At 34.9% G+C, this 27063-nt stretch overlaps 1 protein-coding gene and 1 pseudogene across 1 annotated transcript in view; one reads left to right on the top strand and one right to left on the bottom strand.

Moving 5' to 3' along the window:
- ATG10 (autophagy related 10) overlaps positions 1–27063 on the top strand; it is a 339677-nt gene that overhangs the window by 114007 nt on the left and 198607 nt on the right. Inside the window, exons 3-4 of the mRNA XM_044662921.1 lie at positions 4875–4965; positions 14888–14907. Of these exons, the coding sequence (XP_044518856.1) occupies positions 4875–4965; positions 14888–14907 (111 nt within the window). The remainder of the gene's footprint in view (positions 1–4874; positions 4966–14887; positions 14908–27063) is intronic.
- LOC123232542 lies at positions 3384–4243 on the bottom strand (annotated as a pseudogene).

Below are 27063 nucleotides of genomic sequence, written 5' to 3'. Positions count from 1 at the left end.
AATCATCAGTTGTGCATTTGCTGACATTTTCGAATCCTCCCTTCTTCCTACCCCCTTTTTCCTTATACTTTTTCCTTTTAAATCAGTGGTTTGCTATTGAGCCGCTATCCCTTATCCCCTCCCTTGATTAACTTCCCTTTCTACCCCCTCCCTTATTTTTCCCCCTCTTTTTGTTTTTAAAGGCCTTATGAATTCCCTCCCTCTTCTCCCCTCCCTTTTTTGACCTCCCCACTCCCCTGCTCCCCTTGGTTTATCCCTTCTAACTTTCTCAGAAGGGTTAGATAAGAGTTTTATGTCCCAAGGGATAGTATAGCTACTCTTCCCTCTCCGGGTTGATTACACTAAGAGTAAGGTTTGATTATTACCTCTTAATGCTCTCTTCCTCTCCTTCTTATAATAGTATTTGTCCCCTCTCCCTCCCATGCCCTCTTTGTGTGTAATAGAATATCCTATTTTCTTATTCACTCAAGTTTCTCTTGTTGTCCCCTGCTATTCACCCCCTCTTTCCCATCCCCCATGTCATCTTAGATTATTTAGTGTTCCACCCCTCACCCTGTGAATTATTCTTCTGATTACTATAATAGTGAATATTATAATAGTGAATAGAGTTCACTACAGAGAATTATACATAACATTTCTCTACATAGGAATACAGATAATTAGATCTCACTGAGGCCCTTAAAAAGGCAAATTTAAAAATTATAAGTTTTCTTTCTTTCTCCTCTGTATCTTATTTACCTTTTCATGTTTCTCTCGATTTTTGTGTTTGGATATCAAACTTTCCTTTTAGCCCTGGTCTTTTCTGTGGAAATACCTGGAATTCTTCAATTTTGTTGAATGCCCATACTTTCCCCTGGAAATATATAGTCAATTTTGATGGGTAGTTGATCCGTGGTTGCAGGCCCAGCTCTCTTGCCTTTCTGAATATCGTATTCCAAGCCTTGCGATCTTTTAGCGTGGAGGCTGTCAGATCCTGTGTGATCCTGATTGGTTCTCCTTGATATTTGAATTGTTTCTTTCTGGCTTCTTGTAAGATTTTTTCTTTTGCTTGGAAACTCTTGAATTTGGCAATTATATTTCTGGGTGTTTTCTTTTCTTGATCGAATGTCGCAGGTGTTCTATGAATCCTTTCAAAGTCTATATTGCCCTCTTGTTGTAGGACTTCAGGGCAATTTTGCTGAATTATTTCTGTTAGTATGGAGTCCAGGTTTCTATTAATTTCTGGTTTTTCTGGAAGACCAATTATTCTCAAATTGTCTCTTCTAGACCGGTTTTCTTGGTCTGTCACTCTCTCATTGAGATATTTCATGTTTCCTTCTATTTTTCCAGTCTTTTGACTTTGTTTTATTTGTTTTTGTTGTCTTGAGAGATCATTAGCTTCTACTTGCTCTATTCTAGCCTTTAGGGATTGATTTTCGGCTATAATCTTTCAGTTTTCGGCTATGATCTTTTGATTTTCAGCTATAATCTTCTGGTTTTCGGCCATAATCTTCTGGTTTTTGGCCATAATCTTCTGGTATTCCTTTTCAATCTGGTCATTTCTGGTGTTCAATTTGCTTATCAGTTCATTTGGTTTCTGAGCCTCACTTTCCAATTGCAAGATTCTACCTTTTAAACAGTTATTTTCTTGCCAGATCTCTTCCATTTTCCTCAAAATCTCAGTTTTGAACTCTTCCATAGCTTGTGAGGAGTTTTCCTTATTTGAGAAGGGTCCGGATGCTTGTTTGTTCTCCTCCTCTGTTTGCTCAGTTGTCTGGATTTTCTCTGTGTAAAAGTTGTCGAGTGTTAAAGACTTCTTTTTCTTGTTGTTAATCTTTCTCTTCTGAACTTCCTGAGACTGGGTAGCCATCATTAGCCCAGCAGCTTCTCAGGTATATCCTCGCGCTCAGGGTCTGTCCGCGGTCAAGCCCCCTGGTGGACCCCCTTGCTTGATCCTCTGCTGGAGGTTTCTTTACAAGTCTCAGGGCGCTGCTTCCACAGTCGTATACCCATCTGCACTGGTTCCCCAGTCAGGGTTTCAGAGCTTTAGCTCTTGGTTGTGTCTGCCTCCACCCACGCCTCCGCCTGTGCCTGTTCTCTGAGCCTGTGCTTTGCGTCCTGTGTCTGCTCTCGGTGCCCTGCTCCCGCGCTCAAATTTTGTGTGCGTTAGTTAGCTTTTTGGGGTCCTAAATCTTGCTGCTCTCAGGAACAGGCCCCAGAGCTGCCAATGACTTGATGGGTGCCCCAAACTTGCTCTATTTCTTTTTAGCTGGCTTTGGCACTATATGTGTTGCGTGTGGAGGGGGTGGGGATGGAGTGGTTGCTCAGCCCATGATTTAGTGAGAGCTGTTTCACCCCTTTATAGCATGGAAATGCCTCGATTCCACGTACCTTCCACGCTGTGCCCTGTTGTGGGGTTCCTCCGTTCGTCTGGACTTGTTTTTATGTCCCCTTGAGGAGTTTTGTGTTTTTCGTTCAGGAGAGGTTAAGAGCTGCTTCTTACTCTGCCGCCATCTTAACCCGGAACCCTGTTTTGTTTTGTTTTTAAACCCTTGTACTTCAGTGCATTGTCTCATAGGTGGAAGATTGGTAAGGGTGGGCAATGGGGGTCAAGTGACTTGCCCAGGGTCACACACCTGGGAAGTGGCTGAGGCCGGGTTTGAACGTAGGACCTCCTGTCTCTAGGCCTGACTCTCATTCCACTGAGCTACCCAGCTGCCCCAGCGTATATGTTAATAAAATCATGTGCAAAGAATTATCAAGGTGACTAGTAAAATCAAATTGTCATAAAAGTGACTTCCCCCCCCCCCCAAAACCTCTTTGGACTGTATTATAAGTTATCACAAATAGGAACACAATTTAGATTTAGTCTCGAAAAAATTTGATTTCAGAACCAAACTTATATTTACAAAACAGTTGCTGTCACCCACAACAGTAGCTAACCGAGGCAAAGATTCAGTCCAACTAGAGTGAACCAGTTTGTTGGCTACTTTTGCATTTGGCTTCTTAAAATAGGAAAAACAAAGATGAAGCTTTAAAATATTATAATTGACACTAAGTTAAGTGTAAACCTTTGTGGCTACAGGCACTGGACAGTAGGTTACCTCTCCCTGTAGAGACGATTAATCTTACATACCATTCTAAGTGATATCATTCTCACCTTTGTATGAACATACTAGAGTAGCTGCATTGGAAAATGTCAAAAGAAGCAAAAATTCACACACTCAAGAAAAAGCTTTAGGAGTCATTAGAAAATAAAATACCAGCTAAAGCAACTGACAACTGGATTCAGTTTGCCTTTTGGGTATAGCTTGTATTGTTGTCAAGTGTCTAATATCTGAAGTCTGTAATTGACTTTACTACTCATAACCCTAGAAGTGAGTAACCATTACATATCCTTCGACTTATAAGCAGACCATGGGCTCTCCGTCTCCTTTTGTTATAAAACTCAAATGACTACTTCTATAGCAAGTGGATTGTGAAATAGGAAGTTTAGAATCTGATTTGCCTCTTGACATAGAGTAACCCAGCTTGACCTCATCTTTGATAAAGGTCATGAGCCCCATGTAGGTCTTCATAAGAAGAGGGCACTCCAAGACCAGCACCCTATTGGTCCAACCTAGTAAGGGGAATTCCTTTTGGCCCTTCATGACGGTTTGAATTAATAGAGCCTTGAAACTTCCCAATTGGCAAAGAGATGCAATCTTCTTATCAGCATCTGCCATTGGGTGCTCTATAAAAGTGGCATATGGCAAATTTGTGGACCAGGGATTCCATCTATTTATGAAAGAGGGTCAGCTTTTCTTTTTCCACTGAATTCAAATGCCAAAACCTTCTTGCTTATTCAGCGACTTAGGAGGAAATTCAACCTCTCCGTAGGAAATGTTATCAATTGCATTTAATGATATTTTAACCACCTGCTGGCATTATAGACTGATGAAGTCATATTTACAGATCAGAAGGGATTGGTCTGTGATGAGAATCAGCCATTCCTTTAAGTTGTTCCAATGGTCAACCTCAGTCAGCTTCCACACCCCCTGCACTTCTCCATCCTCCATGGGCAGGATAACTAAGAGGATCAGCCTCTTTGATGGTGCCGACCTGGAACACAAAATACTCCTTGATGCGGGCTCGGTGCATGGGATTGTGGACACTGAGCAGCCACAGTGTCTGGTGCATCAGGGTCCTGCCCCCAGGCCCACTGCTTGGTCAGTGTTGTGGGGCTTATGCCCACTGAGTCCACCGAATCCCACAGTTGTAGCATGGCCAACCTCCCTAACCTTTTTCTCTCCTTTAATGGCTATCCATTATTCTTCTCTAGACGTGCCTCCCAAGGCAGCATGTACCAATTTTAGATAGCTCTCACCATTAGAAAGTTTTTTGCTTATGCAGGATCACCTCTGTGTTCCCACTTCTAAGCCACACTCATACTGGTAATTTGCTTTCAAGAAAGAGGTTGATGATATTCCTCTTAGGATTCCAAGGGTGGGAAGTCTAGTGTTACTGTTAGTTTTCACACACTATCTACTTTTCAATATTAGTATCAGTTGACCAGTTAATATCTCCCCTGTATTAAGAAATTACTTGATATCAAATAGCATTTACAAAAAAATATTTGTCAAAGTCAGAAGTTAAAAGTTACCTAACAAAATAGTGTGATGGCTCTAAAGGTCCCAGACCCATGTAAAGCTGTAGCCTTGCTCTGACCTCTGTGCTGAGGGCGGCTAAGAAGGAGAACTAATGATGAATTTTTATCTAAATAATGAGCATCTTTTAACAAATAATAAGACCCTTGTTCCTTATGTTGGATGTTTATAAGTAGTAGCTCTGAGCATAATTGCTTCTTAAAATAATTAATAATTCTTCATTTATTCTTTTGATGGGGTTCTGTATAGGACTGCTCTGATGGCTACATGAGCAAAATACATTTCCAGATTAAAAATGGGGCTTCTGTGACTGAACAACTATTTCCTCAAGCTGAGGTGAGTACTTTTAACATATAACTTTTAACTTTTATTTTTTTACTGGAAAAGAGAAGGAAGGTCTGGACTTGTGCATTCTTTGATATAGGGAGCTCTTGCTGAGAAAATTCCCACTACCAATGCAGTTTAGCAACTCTTTTGTAGTGTTTTATAGTCTTAAGGATTTGCCCGGGGCACAGAGGGCACTGAGAAGATGTCACTTATCTAGGCTTATATGTGCATAGACACACACACACACACACATGTGCACGATCACATTTCTTCTCTGTCGATATTCTTTCTACCAGTGCAGACCATAATTTCTCAAATACTAGATGGCTTAATGAGTTTCTTTAGTCAAAAAAATATTTAGTGGCTAATGATCGGGGAGTGACATTCCCCAAAACTTAACTAGGTTGATCTTTGTCAGATGTACAGACCATCACTAGTCTTATATATGAAGTCTTTCCAACTTGGTAGAATATGCCATACCTTGCTCTCTGTTGGCATAGTCTTCAGAACTGAGAATCACTTCTATGCCATTATGAAGCATCAGAGTAGGACTTCAGTGTGGGAGCTTTTGTTTATAGAATTATGAAAATAAATTAAAGAAAACTAAACTAAATTAGAGAGATTTAATTTATTTAAAATCTTATTAGCATCTGGTACCTCCTGAAAGTAAAGATGCTAGAACAAATTTTATCTCCTGGTACATCTTTAAACAGAGAAACAAGTGGTTAGATTTTTTCTAGTTATGTATTTTCTATCATATTCAAGCTAAGAATTTTGTTGAAGCCAAGAATTTCTCTGAACACATGCAGGTTTTTTAACCACAATATTCCATGTTTGAACACTGTCTTTGGGTTAATTCTTTTCCTGAAGATAGTGTATGATTACTAGGTCAACCATGTTCAAAGCCCCATCAGGTGACAGAGAGCTCAGGGCAAGGTTGAAGGTGGTGGTAGGGCAGGGTTTGGGTGGGAACTTGCCCTCCTTGGCCTATGGCTCCTACTGCACCATTAGATATACAATAAATATGACACTTAGATATGTTTGGGTTGTTAAGTGAATTTTTTTTGTTTCAAAAGTTCACAGTTCTGAAGAAATAGTAAAACACAATCTTTTAGAGTAACACAGACCTCGGGATAGCTGAGGTAGCTGGTAGATATTTGAGGTGTGTGAATATTTTTCCTTTTTTTCTTTGTAATATTTTTCCATGGTTACATGATTCATGATCCCTCCCCCTTTTCCTCCCCACTCTTGGAGCTGACAAGCAGTTCCACTAAGTTATACATGTATCATTGTTTAAAACCCATTTCCATATTATTCATATTTGTAATCATATCCATATCAAACTATGTGATTGATCATATGTTTTTTATCTGCATTTCTACTCCCACAGTTCTTTCTATGGATGTGGATAGCATTTTTTCTCATAAGTTCCTCTGGATTGTCCTGGGTCATTGCATTGCTGTTAGTAGAGAAGTCCATTACATTCAATTGTGTCACAGTGTATCAGTATATGTGTATAATGTTCTCCTGGTTCTATAGGAGTTCAGTTCTTGGAGATCTTTCCAGTTCACATAGAAATCCTCTAGTTAATAATTCCTTTCAGCACAATAGTATTCCATCACCACCAAACACCACAGTTTATTCAGCCATTCCCCAATCGATGGACAACCCCTCGTTTTTCAACTTTTTGCCACCACAAAGAGTGTGGCTATAAGTATTTCTCTACAAGCCTTTTTCCTTATTGTCTCTTTGGGGTACAAACCCAGCAGTGGTGTGGCTGGATCAGAGGGCAGGCATTCTTTTAAAGCCCTTTGGGCACAGTTCCAAATTGCCCTCCAGAATGATTGGAACAATTCACAACCCCACCAGCAGTGTATTAGTCTCTTAATTTTTCTACATCCTCTCCAACATTTATCACTTCCCTTTGCTGCCATATTGGCCAGTCTGCTAGGTGTAAGGAGGTTGAGGTATATACATTTTGAATTTGTTCCTTTGGAACAAATTAATATTTTTGAAATAAGCATTGTAGCAGAATGGACTCTATATATAATGTTTTTACAATGAGAGCTGCTGACCTAGCATAGTGGAAGAGAACTGACCTCAGAATAAGAAGATTTATCTTTAGTATTTACTGGCTCTGGGGAGGGGAAATGGGAGGGAGAGAAAAATAAATGCTTATTTATTGGAAAAAAATTGGAAAATTGGAAAAAAAAAACCCCACATGTTTGTCAATGAAATAAGTAACATGTTCTAGCTATATTTAAGCTGACTGATATTTCTATTGAATCTTTATATTCCCTTCTGTAAACTCAATATAAAAGAAATATTATTTCCTTTTAGATATTTTGCCAACTCTTATAATAGGTTGTTACCAGGTGATTGTGGTCCCTTATTGCTTCATTGTCCAAATATCATACTTAGTTGTAAGTCAGTGAAGCAAATGGATTAGGATGTTTTCTTACTCATATATTTTAAAAATCAGGAGACCTTGCTGAAGCAATGAATAATAGTGATGATGATATCAGTTATATGTAGTGCTTTAAGACACTTTAAATATATTATCTCATTTAATATTCACAACAACCTTATGAGAAAGGTATAATAGGTATTTAACCATAAGGAAATTGATTTTTAGAAAACTTAAGTGACTTTTTCAGGATCACACAGCTAGTGTAAGAAGTAGGAATCCATCTCAGCAAAACACAATAACATGATTTCAGAGAGAGAAATACATAAGTATTTTTCCTCACCTATTTGGCTTAATATTGAAATGCCTAAGCTTATCTGTCCTTGGTTTTGTGATTTCATTTGAATTTCACTCATTCTTGCTTTAGCCCTGATCATATTAGGAAGGCTTCTATCCAATCTTTATTACAATTAGTAATGGGTTGTTGGTTTTAGATTGATACCTCTTATCATTTTAAAGAAAGCTCAATTTTTTTCTTATCCTTTACAGAGTTTTTTTTTAAAACCCCAACAGAAATAGGTTTTGATTTTTGTCAAAAGCTTTTTCTTTTATCCATTCAAATAATCTTATGATTTTTGTTGTTTTTGGCATTAATATGGTCAATTGTGATTGTAATTGTATAAATCCACCTGGTCTTATTTTATGATCTTTGTGATATATTATTGTAATTTATATGCTGGTCTTTTATTTAAAATTTTCACACTGATATTTATTAGGGCATTTAGTCTTTTGCTGCTTTGGCTTTCCGAGGTTAAGGTATTTAGAACATATTTGTGTCATAAAAAGAATTTGGTAGTATTTTTTCTTTACCTCTTTTTTCAGTCTATGTAGCATTGGAATTCATTGTTTGAGAATTCACTTGTATATCCCTCTATTCCTTGTTTTTTGAGAGTTTATTTATTTGTTTTAAATTTGTTTTTTATTTTATTTTAAAATATTTTTTCATGTTTACATGATTCATTTTATTTTCCTCCCCCCTCCCAGAGTGGACAAGCAATTCCACTGGGTTGTACAAATGTTGTCACTTGATACCTGTTTCCATATTATTCATTTTTGCTATAGATTGATTTTTTTAAGGCCTAATATATAGATGTGATAAGTGATGTCATATGTTTTGCTTTTGCATTTCTATTCCCATAATTCTTTCTCTCAATGTGGATAGCATTCTTTTACATAAGTCCTTTAGGAGTGTCCTGGCTTGTTGCATTGCTCCTAATAGCAAAGTCCATCACATTGGATTTTTCCACAATGTTTTACTTTCTGTGTACAGTGTTCTTCTGGTTCTGCTCATTTCACTCTGCATCAGTTCAATGAGGTTCTCCCAGTTCATATGGAAAGCCTTCAGGTCATCAGTCCTTACAGCACAATCCTATTCCATTACCATCAGATACCACAATTTGTTCAGCCATTCTCCAGTTGAAGGACACCCCCTCATTTCCCAATTTTTTGCCACCATCAAGAGTGCTGCTGTGAATATTTTTGTACATGTATTTTTCCCTCATATCACTTTGGGGTACAAACCTAGCAATGGTATTGCTGGATCAAAGGGTAGGCAGTCTATGCCCTTTTGGAAATAATTCCAGATTGCCTTCCAAAATGACTGGATTAATTCACAACTCCACCCGCAATGGGGTAGTATCCTGATTTTGCTACATCCACTCCAACATTTATTATTTTCCTTTACTGTCATATTGGCCAATCTACTAGGTGTGAGGTGGTATCTCAGTGTTGTTTTGATTTGCATTTCTCTAATTATGAGAGATTTAGAACACTTTTTCATGTGCTTATTGATAGTTTTGATTTTTTTATCTGAAGACTGCCTATTCATGACCCTTGACCATTTGTCATTTGGGAAATGGCTTGATTTTTTGTATAATTGACTTAGCTCCTTATAAATGAGACCTTTGTCAGAGGTTTTTGTCATAAAAATCTCTCCCCCTTCCCCCCATTTGTTGTTTCCCTTCCAGTTTAGCTTGCATTGGTTTTGTTTGTACAGAAACTTTTTAATCTAATATTATCAAAATTAGTCATTTTATATTTCGTAGTGTTCTCTATTTCCTGTTTGGTCTTGAATTCCTTTCTTTCATATATATCTGACAGATATACTATTCTATGGTTACCTAATTTGTTTATGATTTCCCTCTTTATATTTGCCATTTACTCACTCTGAGTTAATCTTGGTATAGGGTGTAAGATGTTGATCTAAGCCTAATTTCTCCCATAATTTTTCTAATTCTCCCAGCAATTTTTGTCAAATAGTGGGTTCTTGTCTCCAAAGCTGGGATCTTTGGCTTTATTGAACACTGTCTTGCTACTGTCATTTACTCCAAGTCTATTCCATTGATCCACTCTTCTATCTCTAAGCTAGTACCATGTAGTTTTGTTTTTTTTTTAACCCTTAACTTCTGTATACTGGCTCCTTGGTGGAAGAGTGGTAAGGGTGGGCAGTGGGGGTCAAGTGACTTGCCCAGGGTCACACAGCTGGGAAGTGTCTGAGGCCTGATTTGAACCTAGGACCTCCCGTCTCTAGGCCTGACTCTCAATCCACTGAGCTACCCAGTACCTAGTACCATATAGTTTTAATGATCTCTGCTTTATAGTATAGTTTGAGATCTGGTAAAGGAAGGCTTCCATCCTTCACATTTTTTTTTCATTATTTTCCTTGATATTCTTGATCTTTTGTTCTTCCACATGAACTCTGTAATAATTTTTTCTAATTCTATAAAATACTGTTTCAGTAGTTTGATAGGTATAGCACTGAATAAGTAAATTAATTTAGGTAGTGTGTTGTTCAAAAATATTCTAAGCACTGGGAGACATACTCCCTGCTACAACTTTTCCTGACACCTCCCACTTCCTTTGTGGGAAATGTCGAGAAAATATTAAAGAGAGTTTTGGCGCCTTTTCTCTCTCCATCCTGGAGACTCTCTAGACCCTGGAGACTCTATTGGCCCTGAGCTCTCTCTCCGATCTTTTTCATAGCTTCCCTAGACCTTTCCTTTTCTATCTAAATAAACCTAGCTATTCTAACAATAAGTGCTATCTGATTTTTATTGAGCTCCGAAGAGCTCAGGTCAGTTTCTCCTCCTGGCTTGGGAGCTCCCCCTGGCTTCCCTTCCTCAGGCTTCCCTACCTTCTTTTCCCTTTCTACCCTACCTTTCTCTTCTACCTCCTAAATTCCCTTTCACAGTAGTATTGTCATTTTTATTATATTAGCTTATCCTACCCATGAGCAATTGATGTTTTCCAATTGTTTTGATCTAGTTTTATTTGTGTGAAGAGTATTTAATAATTATGTTTGTATAATTCCTGAATTTGTCTTGGCAAGAAGATTCTCAGGTATTTTACCTTGTCTAGAGTAATTTTAAATGGAGTTTCTCTTTCTAACTCTTGCTGTTGGGTTTTGTTAGAAACATATAGCAATGCTGATGATTTATTTGGGTTTATTTTGTACCCTGCAACTTTGCTAAAGTCATTGATTATTTCTATTAGTTTTTTAGTTGATTTTCTTGGATTCTCTAAATATGCAATCATGTCATCTGCAAAGAGTGATATTTTAGTTTCCCTATTGCCTACTTTTATCCCTTCAATTTCTTTTTCTTCTCTAATTGTTACTGCTAGCATTTCTAGTATGATATTAAATAGTAGTGGTGATAATGGGCATCTCTGCTTCACTCCTGATCTTATTGGGAAGGCATCTAACTTATCCCCATTGCAGATGACACTTGCTGATGGTTTTAGATAAATACTGTTTATTATTTTGAGGAAAGGCCCTTCTGTTCCTATACTTTCTAGTGTTTTCAATAGGAATGGGTGTTGTATTTTGTCAAAAGCTGCATCTATTGAGATAATCATGTGATTTCTATTGATTTGGTTGTTGATATGGTCAGTTATGGGGATGATTTTCCTAATATTAAACATCCTTGGATTCCTGGTATAAATCCCATCTGGTCATAGTGAATAATCTTTGTGATAATTTGTTGTAGACTTTTTGCTAGTGTTTTATTTAATATTTTTGTATCTGAGTTCATTAAGGATGTTGGTCTGTAGTTTTCCTTCTCTGTTTTTGGTATTGCTAACTTGGGAATCAGCACCATATTTGTATTATAAAAAGAATTAAGACTCCTTCTTTGCTTATTTTGTCAAACAGTTTATATAGTATTGGGATTAGTTGTTCTTTAAATGTTTGATAGAATTCACTTGTGAATCCATCTGACCCTGGTGATTTTTTCTTAGGGAGTTCTTTGTTGACTTGTTCCATTTCTTTTTTCTGATATGGGATTATTTAAGTATTCTATTTCCTGTTAGTCTAAGCAACTTGTATTTTTGTAAATATTTATCCATTTCACCTAGATTACCATATTTATTGCCATGTAATTGGGCAAAATAGTTCTTAATAATTACCTTTCTCCTTTTCCTATTCATTAGAAGTGAGATTACCCTTTTCATTTATGACACTATTAATTTGGTTCTCTTCTTTCTTTTTCTTAGATTAACCAATACTTTATTTTGTTTTTTTTTTCAAAATACCAGCTCCTAGTCTTATTTATTAGTTCAATAGTTCTTTTACTTTCAATTTTATTAATTTCTCCTTTGATTTGTTTTTAGGATTTTCAATTTGGTCTTTATCTGAGGATTTTTAATTTATTCTTTCTTCTAGTTTTTTTAGTTACATGCCCAATTAGTTAATCTCCTCTTTCTCTTTTTTGTTAATATGGGCACTCAGGGATATACATTTTCCCCTCAGCACTGCTTTGCAGTATCTCAAAATATATATTTTATTTTATATATTTTAAAATGCATGATGAAATCTTGCATATTTTATTTCACGCATTTAAAACATTATTCTGAGAAAGAGTCCAGGGACTTCATCAGATGGCCAAAGGGGTCCATGACCCCAAAGCATGAAGAACCAATGTTTAAAAGAACTATATATCTTTTAATGTAAGAATAGGCTAAGATGAATCAGAGATGCAAAAATGAATATCAGTCTATAAAACCAATTATCAATAAATATTAAGTGCTTGCTCTGTGCCAGGCCTTGTGCTAGCCACTGGAATCACAAATACAAAGAATGAAGCAAAACAATCCTTACTCTCAAGGGTCTTACCTTCTTTGCAAATAAAAAAGGAACAAGATGGAAAGAAAATCTCTTTAGCATATTCTCTCTTCTAGTGCATATCATATGGCCCCACAATCTTTATGCCCCTTCTTCAATTTAATTCAATTTAAATCAGTGGATATTCTTTAAGTAGGCAAGTGGGCAATGTGGTTTGCCAGTCTTTCTCATGAGAAGTTGCTTCTTTACCTGGGTGCTTTGAGTACCTATGATTTCATTAATAGAGCATCCCGCACTGCTGTAGATTACAGCATTTTTATATTTTAGTAGATGGTCTTCAAGAGCTGATAGGACTAAACATTTTATCCTCTCCTAGCCAACCTGGTCATGTGCTTCTCTCTTCCTGGTTGAACTAGTCCTTGTATAGCAGACGTGGATTACATCATTGGGGCTATACTTAAAGCCTTTTCAATTCTATGAGAGTTCCTAGTCCACTGGCACTATTTTAGAAAATCCAGGCTCTTATATATCTGATGAGGTATTAGAGTAAGATTTTTAGCAGAGGTGTCATTTACCAATTTGTTGAAGTTTTAACCACTACCACCATAATGATTGGTGTGGATGGGTGGGAAAATTGGAATACAGTGGTGCTGAATATAGTGCCACTACAAATATTGGACCTTTTCGGTTTCATCTCAACAAATTACATAATATCTGGTGCTGGGGGTCAATCAATATTGGATAGGCAGCAGTTGTTTTGTTGTTTCCTTTCCTCTTCAACATAGATTTTTCCCTTCTGTTTGTGATGGTTTTATTTCAACATTTAATAATGTTTCAGAAATAATCTTTCATATTATTAGATATTATTCCTTTCTGTGACTTTAATAAAAAATAATTTACATGAAAGTAGAATCTAACTAGATGGGTAACATCCACATTTTTTTTTAATTTCAGAAACAGAAATGATGGATGTTTTTAAATTTGGGGCAAATTTTGTGCCAAGGTTTGATTATGTTTGCCACAGAAAAATATTATAAAATATCCCTTCAGTTCTGTCAGGACAACTTGATCTTGATAGGTAAAAGCCTATTGATATTCAGGTACAAGTGTGCTTGTATGATAGACTCTGTCAGCAAAATTGTTGGTAGATTTGTGATAATTAATGAGCTTCATGACCTTTAAAGAGACTGTGTAAAGCAACATTACTTAGTGTTTTCATTCTTCAGGTCTCAAGAGATACCTCAACTCTGTGTAAGGCAAAGACTAATTCTGATTAGTTATGTTTTTTTCCTAGTATTCTGAAACAGATTTAGCTAAAATCATAGTTTCATGATTTTTAAAACATAATGTTTCAAAAGTGTACATTCTTCTTTACATTTTTGCTCAGTAAAATTGATTTACACAAGGCTGAACCATTATACCCCCAAAATAAGGGATACATTTTAAAACTGGGAGCAAGGGTGTAATGGCATATCATTGGGCTCTATGTTTTCAGTGACTTGGAATCAGATATCAGTAGGATACCATTTGTAGAAAACTTGGAGATGTCCAAAATCTATGAGGGATAGGTAATACAATGGATAAAGCAGTCAAAGTAAAAATTATCTCTGGTTGAATTGATAGACCAAAACAAATACAAAATGCATTAGAGGTAAATTTAAAGAGTTTCATTTAGATTTTTAAAAAATCAGCTGCAAGAGAAGAGAGTTTTAGCTTGAGAGATGTTCAAGTAGTGAAATCTATCAACCCAAAGTCTTATGTAGATGCTTTAAAAGGAAAACATAATATCTAGATCAAGAGAACTGCTGAGGGGTTAAACATGAAAGGTACCAAGTAATGTCATAGAAGAAAATTTAAAAAGAGCATATTTTAAAAGACAAGAAACAACTCATTATTGATATAAGAGTCATTCCTAAATTGGTTGTTTATATCTAGATAGACCACTGTCATGTTAGAGCAGTGATTCCCAAAGTGGGTACCACTGCCCCCTGATGGGTGCTGCAGTGATCCAGTAGGGTGGTGATGGCCACAGGTGCATTTATCTTTCCTATTAATTGCTTTTAAAATTAAAAAAAAAATTAATTTCCAGGGGTGCTAAGTAATATTTTTTTCTAGAAAGCGGGTGGTAGGCCAAAAAAGTCTGAGAACCACTGTATTAGAGCAAAGATAAAAATTAGTACAAAGCTAGAAGAATAAAAATTGGTAAAAGATATGGCAATTAAAACAACTCCATTGTAAATTAAGCTCCAATCTGCAATTAAAGCAGCTCCAAGTTACTGATGATGAAAAATGGGAAATGGAGGGAAGAAAAAACAGACTTAGACTAAAATTATTTCATAAAGAATCATAAACAACGTAAATCAATTTTCATAAAAAGGAGAACCAGAGATCCTGTATAAAGTGCCTTAGTTAACAAACTTCCTTGCCAAGTGAAAAGATTTGTCAGCCAAGGGTAACTGTCTCCTTTGTAAAATATTATGGAGGATGATAGAAGACTGTGATTAGTATTGCCTCATAAAACAAAGAAGCATTAGAGCAGGGGTCAGCAATCTTTTTGGCCGTGAGAGCCATAAACGCCACATTTTTTAAAAAGTAATTTCATGAGAGCCATATAGTGCTCACAGTGCGAGCTCCTGTAACATCACCTGAAAAAAAATTGACTTTATGGCTCCTGCAGAAAGAGCCATATCTGGCCCTCAAAAGAGCCAGATATGGTTCAAGAGCCATATGTGGCTGACCCCTGCATTAGAGGGTAAAACCAGTTTTGGAAAGCCTAGTGACAGACCCAACTGAAGGGTCAACTCAAGGCTGTTAAGGGATAAAAACGAAAGGATGACAACAAACAAAAGATATGTAAAGATTTATATGATAAATTCATTACCAAGGATAGTAGAGCCATCCCACTTTACTGATAGTATCACAGTCCTAGACATAGAAATTCCCTATAGAAAACAAAGATGGATTAGAGCAATATATTTGGAGAATATCTGTACTAGACATGACACATTTGTCAAGGTTTTGAGGAATTTACTCACAATGTTTATGAAGGAGGGGAAGATATCAAAGGCATGGAAAAACTTGGATTTTCTCTAAATAAAGAGAAAAGACAATCAAGAGGATTTCAACAGTTGTCAAATTATATGCCTCCTTTCTTGTTTATGTAAAATTCTTTTGAGACTACATGAGCAGTAGGAAAATTCTTGATGAGAGTATTAATATTAATTAATTTATTATTCACCCAATCTGCATTATCATTAATTATTTATTATTGTGTCAAATTATTATATTATTTTAAATTAAATTATTATATTATTATATTAAATTATTGTTATTTATAAATTATTATTTATTTATACCCTCATCAAGAATCTAACATGTTGGATTTTTAGTGAGTGATGTTTCACAGTAAATCACATTTTTACTATTGTTGTTGTTCAGACATTTCAGTTATAGATGAATCTTCATGATCCCATTTGGAATTTTCTTGGCAAAGATACTTGAATGATTTGTCATTTCCTTCTCTAGCTTATTTTAAAGATAAAGTAATTGAGGCAAACAGATAAATGACTTTTCAGGATCACACAGCTAGTAAATGCCTGAGGCCAGATTTGAACTCAAGAAGAGGAGTCTTCTGATTCCAGATCTGGTACTCTATCTGCTTTGCTACTTAGCCACCCACTTTTGCCATCATACAATTGATTGAAAGATAAAATCAAAGCAAAATTTCACTGTGTTCATTGTATGTTATCATATTATTCCTTGAAACATGCAGCAATAGAAATAGTCTTGTTTCATGAGAAAAGAGATCATCCAAAGTCTTATAGTATTTACAAAATATCAACAATTACTATAAAGATAATTGAATTTCATAGTTTTTGAGGGGAAACTACATTTTGTATAATTTCCAAAATGTATCAATATTTTAAGATGATAGTTATGGGAATGCATGGATAAAATTCATTAAATATATGGGGACTTTGTAATACTTCTAATAATCCTGATGTTAGGGAATAGTAAAAATAATATTTTATATAGCATTTTGTGATTGCAAATATTTTCCTCAACAATTTCATAAAGTTAGTGGTGCAAATATCATTGTCCCCATTTTATAAAAGAAGAAACTGAGACATTGAGGGAAATTGACTTTTTCTTGATATTTTTGAGAGATATTTATTAACTTTGTATTATCTTTTAATTTATGTACTGATAATTTTCGTGGCAATGATTTTTACAATATTTTGACTAATATCCTTCCTTTACCAGTGACAGAGAAGGCTATTATATGTGTTATATATGGCCTAAACAGGAAAAAGAATAATTACAGCATAAATTGACTTTTATTCAGATCCCAGATTCCAGATATTTCAGTATGCCTAATAGTTTGTTTTAGTATTGTTTCTCAGCCATTATACAAATAAAAACTAAAAATTTTTTCATTTGAAATAAGAGTCGAATAAAAGGATTTTTAGCAGTTTGTAAGACTTTTAAAACAAATTCTTTCCTATCCTAATAGCCTCTGTTGGAGATAGAAGCCATTATTAGATATATAAATAATTAAGCTTTTTTGAAAAGTGGCAGTGGAAGCTTACTGTGATAATTTGATGATCATCAATTGACATGTTCATCAGTTTTTGGATTTTTCATTTTCGTTATACATACCCTTTCAAAATAATTAGTAAATTATAGAATATATTTCTTTTTGGCAAATTAGCTCTTATACTTAGTGGTTTAGTCAAGCCTATGGAGATTTTAAAGAAACTAGTTGAACTGCATAGTTATCCAGGAAAAATTTTATTCAAAATGTTAAAATAAATAATAATATTAGGAATGCTTATTATAATACTAGCAACCATTTATTATTAATTATTGATGATAAATATGATTAATGCCTCTTTAAAAGAGTACTTGGACCTGATTTTTTTAAATGATTAAGACATATGTACTGAAGAATTAGTCTAGCAGATATGTCTTTGAATTACAGTTTTATCATTTATTTGAATACCTTCCTCTAACCAGCATTATCCTGGTCTTATTCTTTGGCTAATATAAATCAGTTACTCACACATATTTCTTAATAATTGGTAAGAAATTTTGGTATTATCTTGATTTAATTTCTTTTTGGTTAATAATGATAAAACGACTTCTGAAGTTTCATTTCTTCCTAGCAAAGAGATGCAAGGGGTGATTATTAAGCACATTTTCTTTATGTTTTCACTGTTAAAAAAAACAACCCTCTCAAAACTACTTTTTTCTTCAGAGCCTCAGGATGCACCTGCAGATTACATTTTTTTAAATTATTAAAATGATAGAGTCATAAAAATAACAGTAGTATAGTAGATTGAAAAAAGGACTTTTACCCTGGGGCCTTAAAATCTACTAAATGGGACTTTTGTCAGACCAAGACTGATAGAAAATTTTAAAGAGATGCCCTCAAGAACAGCTCCCCTAACACTCCCCTGAAAAAACCTTCTTCAAATTCCTTGAAGCATAAACATGAGAACCAGTAACATAAGATAATATCTATTTCCAAGGGTCCTTATTGCATATTGGAAGAGTGATGATTCCCAAAGTAACCAAAACTTCAAATTTGTTCATTTACCTTAAGGATTTTATTAAGTGGGTTTTTAGATAGGTTCTATTTTTTTTTTTTTTTTGGATAACAGATACTCATATGTCCAAATACTGTTACTTATAATTTTACATAAGAGGAAATTGAGGCATAAAGAGGTTAAATGACTTACCCAGGGATTACATAGCCAGTAAATATTTGAGGTTGGATTTGAGCTCAGGTCTCCCTGACTCCAGGCCTGCTCTATCTGTTGTGTCAAGTAGCTGCTTTTGTAGTGAGTAGGCTTAAAAAGAAAAACTCTAATCGTACTTATTATCTTTTAACCTAGTAGTTCTTAGGGAATTTTTTTCTTAGTTTGAATTTTAAGGGACTTTCAAAGAATTCAGTTGGCTGAAAGTATATCCTAATGATAATAAATTTAGAACTGGGTGAGATCTTTAGGATCATCTAGTCCATTTGTGTCATTTTATAGATGAAGAAACTGTGGCAAAAAGAGTAAATCACTTAGAGGCAAAAGACAGTGGAGTTGATAGAGGGTTGAGCTTGGAGTCGGGAAGACAAGTTCAAATCCACAGATATCTATTGCATGATCCTGGGCAAGTCACTTAACATTTCTACCTCAGTTTCCTTATCTGAAACATGGGAATAATAATAGCACCTACCTCATAAGTTTTTTGCAAAGATTGAATGAGATAATATTTGTAAAACTCCTTACTTAGCTCATTGCCTGGCACTTAGTAGGTGTTTAATAAATGTCTATTGCCTCTCTTTTTTCTCTTCACCTGAAGTCACACAAGTTCTAAGCCACAAAGCTGGAATCTGAACCCAAGTCATAAGATCTTAGACTAGAAGGGATGTTAGGGGCCTCTCCTTTTACAAATGAAACTGAAACTGAAAAGTTACTTAGTATTCTCAGGATTACATAGCCAATAATAATACATAGCTAATCTCTGAGGCAGGATTCGAACATATATATTTTTGATTCTAAGTCCAACACCCTATTGACTATGGCTTATATTGCCTTCTGATGAATGAAATTTAGATTCTTTAGAGTTGTTGGTATTCCATGATTCATGGTTATATTGTACCACCCAGAGAATAGTGGTGTTAAAAAGATGGGTTAAACAATGGGTTTTTGCTTCACGGATAAGCTTGGGGTTAAATGGAAGTATTAAAATTCTTAAACATCCTACACTTTTGCTCCTATCCCTTCCTGGTCTCAGTTAATTATAGATAACTATCCAGCCATGACTGCCCAAGATATAGGTATCTGCTCTATGGATTATTACTCTAACTGCCTATTCTATCTGGTCAGTAGGCGTCAATCAACATAGGATAAAGGTTATTCCAACTTGTATATAGAATGGGTAGACATCTCTCAAGTGTGTTTGAGGGGAATCAAAAGATCTGTATACTCCAGAATATCTTTAATATTTTCCCTACTGGTCTGCTATAATTATCTAAAATTTGGCCATTATATTTACATGTTTGTGTTATGTCTTTGGACATTGTTTATAAAAGGCTTAATTGGGAGAGCTAAAGTTTTAACTACAAAAAATCATTCTACATTAGGACAGAATATTTTGTAAGTTTCCTTGACAAGATCAGGAACCTAAAGGGTTGGAACATATGACAGATAAGTTTTGATTTAGGAGAGATCCTGAGCATGGGGTGCATAGGAAAGTGAACTTGGATAGGGCACCTCTGGGGTACTTTCTCAAGGAAGTCCTGAGAAATATTTCTGAGGATTAGCATGAAGGTACGTACTTGGACATGTTAATTGCATGTTAATTCCAAAATGGAAGAGGATAATACTTAAACAAGAACTAGATAAGGTACCGGAGACAAGTATTCTACTTCATGATTTTACAAGTATTGGTGCTGACTAGAATTTACTCAATATATAATTTCCCACTTAACAAAATTAAGTTTTTGAAAGTAGCTAATTTAAATAATATACCATAGGCTTTTCTGTTAACATAATGCTATTTATTAAAATTATTTGCTTTTTCTCAAATTATGTGGAAATAAATTCTTGGTAGAAATTTGAATAAAGTAGTAACAGAGAAAAAGATACATGGTTTGACTTAGTTAATAATTGTATCTATTTTTTTTATAAGTAACCAAGTATTAAAGTGAATTAAAATTCTAAATATTGCAAGCAAAAGTAAAACCACTTCGAAAAAGATTCCTTAAACTTGTACTGTGTCATTTATGGTTGCATAAATTGGTTATAGGAAATTGAAAACTTTCTTCCATATGGTGATTACAAATGTGCTAATCATAGAGACATCACTGGCTCTTTGCAAACTTAGATTAGATTGTAGGTGTTTTTGATGAATTTTAAGTTAAAAAAATTTTGAAACAAAAATCTTTTTGTCTTAAATTAAATTTTATTTTTTCAATTACCATGTAATTTTCCTCCTCTCTTTCCTCTTGTTATTGAAAAAGGAAAACCCCAAAACTTTTGTAGCAGATAAGCATAGTCAAGCAAAACAAATTCTCATATTGGCTTTTCCCAAAAATGTGGATATTTAGTCCATCATTGTTCTTTCATGAGGTGAGTAGCAGTATTCTTCACTGATTATCTGGAATCTTGGTTGATCATTATGTTCATAGAAGTTCTAAGGCTGTGGCGATGTACTTATGGCATATGTGCCAAAGGGGGGCACTCAGAGCCCATTCTGTGGGCGTGCACGCTGTCACCCCAGCACAGGCTGAGCTGCTCCCCTCTCCCTCCTCCATAGGCACCTGAGAACATTTCTCACATCATCTGCCCCTCTAAAAGGTTCACTGTCACTGTCCTAGGGTCTTTCAAAATTGTTTGTTTTTATGATATGGATGTTATAATAGAAATTTTCCTACTGTTTTTGTGCCCATTCCTCTGCATCAGTTCATAGATGTCTTCCCATGTTTTTATGAAATCAACTCTTTGAAAGCAGGTCACATCTACTAAATCATTAGGCCATCTCACATAATTAGTTTAAGAAATTCATGATTTCTGCATGAGGTGTAGAAAGGATGTAGGAGAGCTAGAAAGCTAGTAAACTGGACATCTGTCAGGTAAGTGACACAGTGTATAGACTCCTGAGCCTGAAATTAGGAAGATTTGAATTCAAATTTGGTTTCAGACATTTCTTAGTTGTGTGATCCTGGATTAAATCACTTAACCTTTATCTGTTCCTGTTTCCTTAACTGTAAAATGGGAATAATAATAGGACCTCTTTTCAGGGTTATTGTGAGGATTAAATGAGATGTTATTTATAAAGTGCCTAGCACATAGCAAGTACTTAATAAATAAATAAATGCCTGTTCCTTTCCCTTCACATAGAAAGCATTGCACTGGGATGAATGCCCAGTTAGAAATAACACCATTTGGCTAATGAGAAAAAGGGCTTGGAGAAACAACCTGGCAGGCTAAATTTTGTCAGTATGTTTGTCTACATCTGGCATAGGACCATTTGACTCTCTCCGTTATTTTGATAATAAAAGAATAGATAAATGTTGAAAAAGACACTGTTTTGGATGCCACTGTAAGATGACTTCTACAGAAGATCTATTCCATTGTCTCAGCATGCTGTGGAAATAAACCTGTATTGCTACCTCAGTGCTCTATATGAAGGGACCTATGTTATTGGTAAAATAAAAATGTAGGATGAAATGATCCCTGAGATCTCTTGCAGCTCAAAATCTATGGGCCTAGGCTTGTAACAAGTATGAAGAGTTTCAAGCTTAGGCCTGGTGACTAACGTTATTTCTGTTATCTGAGGACTAGTCTATGATTGCAGAAACTCACCACCACTATGGTTAAAAGTAGATGGATTTTTCAGCTACAAAATTAAAGAGTGTCTACATAGTATAGTAAATGTTTCATTGGTGAAGGGCATCCCAACCCTGACAAAATCATTGATTATTGAGGTATTAAAAAAAAAAGATGACCATTGTCACTATTCTGAAGTAACATAGGATCAAAACCTTAGAACTTGATGGTCTTAGTTTAGAGATCTCTTCCAACCTCATTTTGTAGATGTCATGGTGACTCGGAAAGGTAATGATGTGCACAGGTTTTTATAAGGTAGAAGCAGCAGAGAAAATAAAATCTTGCAAGTCTTAAGAGCATTACATTCAATATTAAACCTTGTTAATTGAAGTTCATGCAACTTGCCTTTTTGATGGAACTTTTTCATATAAGGTTTGTAAGTTTGTTTTTGATAAAAATAGTAAACAAGTGAATGTTTCAGGAAACCAAAGATAGAATGAATCAGCTGAAACTGATTTAGTGTTATGGATAATTGCATAATTAGTACAGCTTTAAAAAAAAAAGCACACCTTACTTTGTACTTGATGGACTGGAACTGCTGTGAAGTTGATGTATAATTATACAATCAGCATACTTCTTATATCAGTGCACTTATAAAAATTCTTTAAATATTCATTTATACTAAACCATATTGAAAAATGAATATTTTAGCTCTCCTGCTTGACAGTTAGTTTTGACCAATAACTTGAAAGTGATATTTTTTTCAGGAAGCAAGGGTAGAAATAATCAAAAAGTTTTGAAAGATTTAAACTGTAATATTAATATACTAAGAGATAGCATAATAGACTGTGATTGGCCTGGGGATCAGGAAGGCCTGGGTTTAAATCTTGCCTCTGACACATATGGTAAACATCTAACCCCTTTGTGCTCCAGGCAACTCTCCGACATTGTGCTACAGATGAGGTGCTAGTCTTTATTGATGGAAAGATTTTTTTATACTGAGAGTTTCCCTTGTCTGTTGTCTGCTCTATATTAAATTCCACAGATATTTATTCATTGATTGCTATATATAAGGTAACTTGTTTGCTGTTGGGAATGCAAGGATGTAAAATAATATGGCTCTTTCCTCCAAAGAATTTATAATCTGGAAGAAATAGCATTGTGTTTAGAGTAAGGAGGTCTGTATTCTGATCATTATTTATCTATTTAGTCAATTAACAAGTAAACATTTCTTAAGTACCTGATATGAGTTAACACTATGCAAAACTCTGAGGGTACAAAAGAATACAGAATCCCTGCCCTAAAGGAGTTCAGTAATGGAAGAGACAACATGCAAGCAAATATATAGGAACAAGCTATTTAGAGGATAAATAGGGAGAAGGCACTATAATTAAAAGATGACTTGTAGAAGATGGGATTTCAGTTGATATTTAAAGGAAGTCAGAGAGTTTCAGTAGGTGGAATTGAGAAAGTAGATCAGTCCCAGCATGGGTGGTGGGGTGGGACAGCCAGGGAAAAAGCCTGGAGCTGAGAGTGTCTTATTCATGGAAAAACCAGAAGGCTCAGTTGGGAAGTAAAGTATAAGAAGACTTTCATCTTTGATATTGGCAGCTATAAGGAGTACTGAAGTATATTTAGTGGAACAGTGACATGGTCACTCTTCAGGAAAATCACTTTGGTGACTCAGTAGAGAGTCGGGGGAGGTACTCACCAGCATACTATTTCAATAGTCCAGGTATGTGGTGATGAGGGTTTGCATCAGAATGGTGGCAGTGTTAGAGGAGAGAAGCAAGTATATTCAAAAGATGTTTCAAAGGCAAAATCTTTGGCAATAGATTGGATAATGGGTGGTGAGAGAGTAAGGAGTAGAGAGAGACATGTAGATTGTAAGCCCATGGAACTGGGAGGATGGTATTACACTCTCTTAAAATGATATGTAATATCTATCTAAAATCAAGAACATTATAGAGATAAATTTTATTCCTTCCCAATAAGATCAGGAGTGAATAAAGGATATCCATTATCACCATTATTATTTAATATTGTACTAGTTATGCTAACTGTAGCAATAATACATCCAAAAGAAATTGAAGGAATAAAATAGGCAATGAAGAAACAAAACTCATTCTTTTCAGATATGATAATATCCATAGAGAACTCTAGAAATTAAACAAAATATTTGTTGAAACAATTAACAATTTTAGCAAAGTTGGAGAACACAATTCATTAGCATTTCTTTATACAACTAACAAAACTGATCAGGAAGACTTAGAGAAATTTCATTTAAAATAACTTCATACATGGGGCATCTGGATGGCTCAGTAGAGAGCCAGACCTGGAGTCGAGAGGGACCTGGGTTCAAATCTAGCCCCAGATACTTAATTATGAATTTGGGCAAGTCACTTAACCTTCAGTTGCCTAGCCTTTACTGCTCTTCTGCCTTAGAATCAATACTTAGTGTCAGGTATAAGCCATAATAAGGATTTTAAAAAAATAAAACAACTTCAGACAACATAAAATACTTGGCCGATACAATTCCAGGAATTATATGAACACAATTACAAAACAATTTTCATACAAATAATGATATATCTAAATAATTGGAGAAAGGCAATTGCTTTTAGGAGCCAATATAATAAAAATGACAATTCTACCCAAGATTATTTATTCATGCTATAGCAATCAAATTACCAAAGAATTATTTTATAGAGATAGAAAAATGGTAACAAAATTAATCTGAAAGAGCAAAAGGTGAAAATATCAAAGGAATCAATAAAAAATGTTTATAAGGTAGACTAGTAGTTCTAAATTTAAAACTGTTACAAAATGTTAATCATCAAAACAATGTGGTACTGTCTAAAAATAGAGTGATAGATTAGTAGAATACACAGTAATAAATAATGACTTTAATCTAGTGTTTGATAAACCCAAATATTTAATTAACCTTTTTGTCATTTGACAAAAATTGCTGAGAAAACTAGAAAACAATTTGGTGGAAACTAGGCAGAGACCTCATACCATGAAACTAGGTAAGATGAAAATGGATACATGATTTAGAAATAAGGGGTGATATAAGTATAATAGAGGAGCACAGAAAAAGTATAATAGAGGAGCACAGAGCTCAGATCTTTGGACCTTTATCCCAAAGAAATGCGCAGGTGTGAATCAATTAGGGAATAGCTGAACAAATTATAACACATGAAAGTGATGGAATATTATTGTGTTCTAAGAAGTTATTAAATGGAGTTTTGTAGAAAGCTGGAAAAATTTGTATAAAGTGAAGTGTAATGAAGTGAGCAGAACCAGAAGAAAAATTTATAGAATAATAAGAAACTAAAGAAAAACTTTCCAAGACTTAAGAAAGCCACTCAGTGCCAAAACCAAACATCATTCCAGAGAACCAGTGACAAACGTGCTATTCATCTCTTGGAATCAGGATATAGAATAAGAAGTATATTTTTATACATAGCTAATATTGGGGACTTGTTTTGCTTGACTATGCAGATTTATTACTAGGTTTTGTTTTGTTTTTCTCAAATGGGAATGGTTAGAGGGAGAAGGGTTTTAAAGTTAGGAAAGAAACCAAGAAAGAAGGGAGGGAGGAAGGAAGGAAAAAAGAAATAATAGAGCTATTGAAATAATTTTTTAAATGTACAGAAGAGAACAAAATGAATGAGAGGAATAGCACTACTTTGAAAGTTACATGTTAAAAAAGAAAGCAAGCTATACATAATAGAGATTTATAGTTTTATGTACTGTCTTCTATTTAGTTGGAATTGCCCATTTTATTTGCTATTTGTTAAGTTCAAAATAAAATTAAAAAGCAATACATCTTAAAAGAAAAAAAGAATGAGGATGTAAATGAGGATAATGATTGTGTGAATAGAAAGCAGAGGATTTATATAAGGGATTTTATGGGGGCTTAGACAAGTCTTGGCAACTGTTTAGATATGAGGCATAAGAAAAAAAGGGAAAGTCAGTGATTATTTTCAATATAGGTGACTAAGAACTTTTATTTACATCAATAGAAATTAGAATTTTGTGCAGGTTTTAGGGGAAGGAGAAGATGAAAGTTCAATTTGATTTCTCCATGAAACATTCAGGTAGAATTCTCTAGTACAGGGGTCGGCAACCTTTTTGGCCATGGAAGAAGTGGGTGGAGACAGAAGGAGCTTTTGATAGGTTAAAGAAGGGGAGTTGGGAAAAAATAACCCATGATGTGTGGATTCAATCTTTTAAATAAAGTGAGAGGCAAAGTGATCTTCAGAGATAGTGCCTCAACAGCTAAAAGAACAAGAGAAAATTTTTGATTTTCAAATATTGATCAAAATATTGATCCTCTATGGAGGATTTAAAAGAAAATTTAGATGAATCACATTGATTTTATGCATCTTTCTTATTGGAGTAAACATCTGAATTGATAAAATCATAGATCTTTGTAAGTATCAGATCTTAAAAAAAACCCACAACTATTTAGACATTACATGATGTTTGTCAACACTTTATGTGTTTTCATTTAAAAGGCAAATCCAATAAGAGGGATCCCTAACTGTTTAGGGGGAATGGATGTGAGAATTTGCTTTGCTTTCTACTTGAAGCCTTTCAACTGACCAAAGAGATGGTATACACTGATGGGCGAAAGGGATAGTATGAAAGGAAATCCAGGGTATATGCTAACAGAGAGAAATCTAGCTAACAAATCATAAAGAGAAATAGGGAGATATTTTAGTGGAGGCATATATTCAGTAGAGCTATGCTCTATCTTTTTTAACTCTAATACATTTGAAAAGCTGGTAGACTGTAGGCCTTATTTCCCTCCTTGTAACCTTAAGGAAGATGGCATTTCTATTGTTCCAGGCCACAGGGAAGGGACTGGTCTGCTTTCTTAGATTCAACCCATGATTTACTATCATTTCAATCTAGTATTTCCTTGTGGAGTGGAAAGAATATTGGAGCCACATCTAGAAAAATATGCTTTAAAAAAAGAAAAAAATGATTACAACAAAAATAGCAATGTAAACCATTAATGGTCTTGAATGACTACTTTTCCTTTACAAATAAATCAAGATTTAACATAGACTGAGATTTTGAAAAAATAGAAAAAACTAAGTACAATTTAATCACTTTTTTCCATTAAGACTCAAGTGTTAACCAATTATAGCTTTAACTCTTGAGTTTTGTTTTTTCTCCAACTCAAGAAAATTTTTACTTTTTCTCACTGAAGTACTTCTGAATGTTAACAAGCTCTAGGATTGT

This window comes from Gracilinanus agilis, chromosome 1 (genome assembly GCF_016433145.1).
Source record: "Gracilinanus agilis isolate LMUSP501 chromosome 1, AgileGrace, whole genome shotgun sequence".
NCBI lineage: Eukaryota > Metazoa > Chordata > Mammalia > Didelphimorphia > Didelphidae > Gracilinanus > Gracilinanus agilis.
Note: the sequence above shows the minus strand (reverse complement) of the source record. Positions and strands in the feature narration are given on the sequence as shown.